This window comes from Thalassophryne amazonica, chromosome 2 (assembly GCF_902500255.1).
Source record: "Thalassophryne amazonica chromosome 2, fThaAma1.1, whole genome shotgun sequence".
Lineage (NCBI taxonomy): Eukaryota > Metazoa > Chordata > Actinopteri > Batrachoidiformes > Batrachoididae > Thalassophryne > Thalassophryne amazonica.
This window is the reverse complement of record NC_047104.1, coordinates 24,329,423-24,333,835: the sequence shown is the minus strand read 5'-3', so window position 1 is coordinate 24,333,835 and position 4,413 is coordinate 24,329,423. Positions and strand designations below refer to the sequence as shown.

General features: G+C 39.3%; 1 protein-coding gene across 1 annotated transcript in view; it reads right to left on the bottom strand.

The window, feature by feature from the left end:
* ubap1lb (ubiquitin associated protein 1-like b) overlaps positions 1-1,229 on the bottom strand; it is a 44,933-nt gene extending 43,704 nt beyond the window's left edge. The window contains exon 1 of the mRNA XM_034162607.1: positions 905-1,229. Coding sequence (XP_034018498.1) covers positions 905-1,012 — 108 coding nt within the window. The 5' untranslated portion in view covers positions 1,013-1,229. The remainder of the gene's footprint in view (positions 1-904) is intronic.
* Positions 1,230-4,413: the final 3,184 nt, after the last annotated feature.

Sequence of the window (4,413 nt, the reverse complement as noted above, 5' to 3'; positions counted from 1 at the left end):
TCTGTAAATTGCTTGTGTTTTATTTTTTAAATGTTATCAACTTGTTTTTTATTACATATGGTACTGCCTTTCTTGGCCAGGTCACCCTTGCAAAAGAGGTTTTGAGCTAAGTGGGCTTTATCTGGTTAAATACAGGTTAATAACTTTAATTGTGCTCACTAAACTTTGATGTTGAATGGTCAGTACTTTTATCTCTAATTTTAGCTCCTAATGTTGGGATGTGATCAATATGGTTTTCATGTGAAGCTCCGGACATACACATGGTGGCCATGGTAAACAAGGAAAACATTACATATTTTCCCCCATCCCACTCTTCTTGGATATATACACACACAGGTCCACATGTATTTGGACATTTAGCCCTCCCACTCTGCTTATTAGGTGACATACACTAAGGTCTATTATCATTTGGTCATGCTGCATATTACATGACATACTGCATCCTACATTCTACAGTTTTCATGGACATACACATATTAATTAGAGTTTATACAAACATACACACACATAGTGAAATGATTGGTAGAAAATTAAATGTGTGCCACGGGAATTTTGAACTTTTTAAGTCAGATTTTGTGCAAACATATAGCTTAAACTAAGTGATGATAAAAATGGGCCATATGTTGGACAGTCTATAAAATGGTTCTGGTCTCGGAACACCAGACCCGGTAAAAACGCCCTTGCTGATGGTTCAGGATTTTTGGGCTTCAGGAGTCTTGGACACTTCAACTCTCAGTTGTCCGTGGAGGTTTGTCTAACATTAACTGTTTAACCCTACTGGAGATTTGCCCCCACAGCTTGAAACCCAGGTTCCCTGGAACAAGGACAGTATTGTGACCGTGTGAATCCAGTTCAAAAAGTCTAGGATTTAGTTCTCTATTCAAATACACACAAGAACTCATACCTCAGTCTCTTGCAGTATCAAGAGGTAGTCAGGGACAACAACAACATCTACATCTTGCTTAACTTCTGGTGAAGGGCTAATGAGTATCTTCAGCAGGATGTCCTCCATCACTTACTGAAAAAGGGCAAACACAAAATGTTTGATTCACAACAAAAATTACTTTAATGAATATCTGTTACTGTCTGCATTATAGTGTACACCCACAGACCAGCACACCACTGACAGTAAAAACATTGTTTAGTTTCTCTGAACTGGAACTTTCCATTGGACAAGGATGACGTTCCAGCTTTATTTCCAGACTGATTTTCCGGTTTCCTTTTGAAAATTGGCAGCTTGTAAATGTATAAAGAATGCTTTGGTAATGATATATTTCAAATATCTGAGAAAAATGAAAGTTAAATTATAAAACTCAAGTAAAACAAAAGTCAAAACTAATCTCCATTGAAAGCGCTGTTAACACATTCTGATGAGTCAGTTTGTTTTTTTAATGGAGTAAATGGACATTTTTGTGACATGGAAGTTAGGAAGTTAGTTAGGAAGTTAGGGTTTTATTCAAACATTTATGGATATATTAAAGGGACAAGACATCTAGTTGGAACTGGTGGATTATTTAAATTTACAAATACAGTCTTTTGACATACCAGGTTTCTATCTTGCAATTCCTAGCTGGTGGCACTGCTGCACTGCACAAAACATTTATTTGTATTTATTGATATATCGTTTTGAAAATTTTCATACATTGCACAACTTTTGTGACCTAAAATCTTTGGTAAATCCATTACTAACACCAATACATTTTGTCCACATGAATCTTAATATACAGTGAGGAAAATAAGTATTTGAACACCCTGCGATTTTGCAAGTTCTCCCACTCAGAAATCATGGAGGGGTCTGACATTTTCATCTTAGGTGCATGTCCACTGTGAGAGACATAATCCAAAAAAAGAAATCCAGAAATCACAATGTATGATTTTTTTTTTAATATTTTATTTGCATGTTACTGCTGCAAATAAGTATTTCAGCACCTGCCAATCAGCAAAAATTCTGGCCCTCAAAGACCTGTTAGTCCGCCTCTAAAAGGTCCACCTCCACTCCACTTATTATTCCAAATTAGAAGCACCTATTTGAGGTCGTTAGCTGCATAAAGACACCTGTCCACCCCACACAATCAGTAAGACTCCAACTACTAACATGGCTAAGACGAAAGAGCTGTCCAAAGACACCAGAGACAAAATTGTAGACCTCCACAAGGCTGGAAAGGGCTACGGGGCAATTGCCAAGCAGCTTGGTGAAAAAAGATCAACTGTTGGAGCAATTATTAGAAAATGGAAGAAGCTAAACATGACTGTCAATCTCCCTCGGACTGGGGCTCCATGCAAGATCCCACCTCGTGGCGTATCAATGTTCCTAAGAAAGGTGAGGAATCAGCCCAGAACCGCATGGGAGGAGCTGGTCAATGACCTGAAGAGAGCTGGTACCACTGTTTCCAAGGTTACTGTGGGTAATACACTACGACGTCATGGGTTAAAATCATGCATGGCACGGAAGGTTCCCCTGCTTAAATCAGCACATGTCCAGGCCCGTCTTAAGTTTGCCCATGACCATTTGGATGATCCAGAGGAGTCATGGGAGAAAGTTATGTGGTCAGAGTAGACCAAAATAGAACTTTTTGGTTTTAATTCCACTCGCCGTGTTTGGAGGAAGAAGAATGCTTAGTACCTTCCCAAAAACACTGTCCCTACTGTGAAGCATGAGGGTGGAAGCATCATGCATTGGGGGTGTTTTCCTGCACATGGGACAGGATGACTGCACTGTATTAAGGAGAGGATGACCGGGGCCATGTATTGCGAGATTTTGGGGAACAACCTCCTTCCCTCATTTAGAGCATTGAAGATGGGTCGTGGATGGGTCTTCCAATATGACAATGCCCCGAAGCACACAGCCAGGATAACCAAGGAGTGGCTCCGTAAGAAGCATATCAAGATTCTGGAGTGGAGTTTCAGACTCCTCCATGATTTCTAAGTGGGAGAACTTGCAAAATCACAGGGTGTTCAAATGCTTATTTTCCTCACTGTATATTCAGAAAAAAATCTGAAGATTTTCTAAAAACATTTGATATTTTCAGATTTAGAGCCAATGTATATCTTTTACACAGTGTTTGAGACAAATGAATGTCTCACATTTAGAAACCTGAAATTGTTCTGAACATTTTGATATGGAACACATGGGCATTACACTGTATGCACATACCTTAAAAGGAGAATTACTGAAGGTAAAAATCAAAAAAATGCCCTTAAACATCAAGATAATTCAATTAACACAATCCATTTTAAAGTGTTAGCTTTGTAATTTTAGAACACTTACACTATGATAGTTCTGATATATCACCCATCAATATCACCAATAATCACCTTTTCCTTCCCAAGTGCAGGACCAACAGACTGAAAAACTGCTTTGTCCCTCAGGCCATCACACTGTACAACTTCTCAGTCCAGAGGGGTAACAGGAACAGGAGATTGGGAATGAGAATGACAGGAACACTTGCAGCCACTTTTGATACTCTGTGTGCTTCTTACCCTGTGTGCTGTTATACAAAGCTGCTGGAACCTCAATTTCCCTGAGGGAGTCCCCAAGGAATCAGTAGAGTTCTATCTAATCTAATAGTGCTAAATCAACTCTGTATTAAATTTAATAGACACCAGTTAGATAGTTGTAATCTTACCTCTCAAAGTGTTAAATTACAGTGCATGTACAAAGTATTCACAGCACTTAACTTTTTCCACATTTTGTTATGTTACAGCCTTATTTGACAATGGAGTAAGTTCATTTTCTTCCTCTCAAAATTCCACTCACATCACCCATAATGGCAACATGAAAAAAAAGTTTGTTTTTTGCAAACTAAGACATCACATGTACATAAGTATTCACACTCTTTGGTCAATACTTTGTTGATGCACCTTTGGCAGCAATTTCAGCCTCAAGTCTTCTTGAATATCATCACCTTCCTAAAATAATGGCTTGTCATATTTCCCAAAACATGACTTAGGCCATTATTTTAAGAAGGTGATGATATGATGCCACAAGCTTGCTGCACCTATCTTTGGGAAGTTTTGTCCATTCCTCTTTGCAGCACCTCTCAACCTCCATCAGGTTGGATGGGGAGCATCCAGGAGGCTGTACACCAACGCTCCCCATCCTCATCCATGGCTTCTGTCTGGCCACTCTACCACACAGGCCTGATTGGTGGATTGCTGCAGAGATGGTTGTCCTTCTGGAAGGTTGTCCTCTCTCCACAAAGGAATGCTGGAGATCTGACAGAGTGACCATCGGGTTCTTGGTCACCTCCCTGACTAAGGCCCTGTTAACCCCAAAAACATGAATCAATTGCAAATTGTGAATTATCCGCAAACTGTTAATTGCAAAACCTGAATACTGAAAAAATATCTCCCAAAACGTAAACGCAGGTCTTGCAAAACGTGAATATCATTCATAATGTATAGTTCAGTATA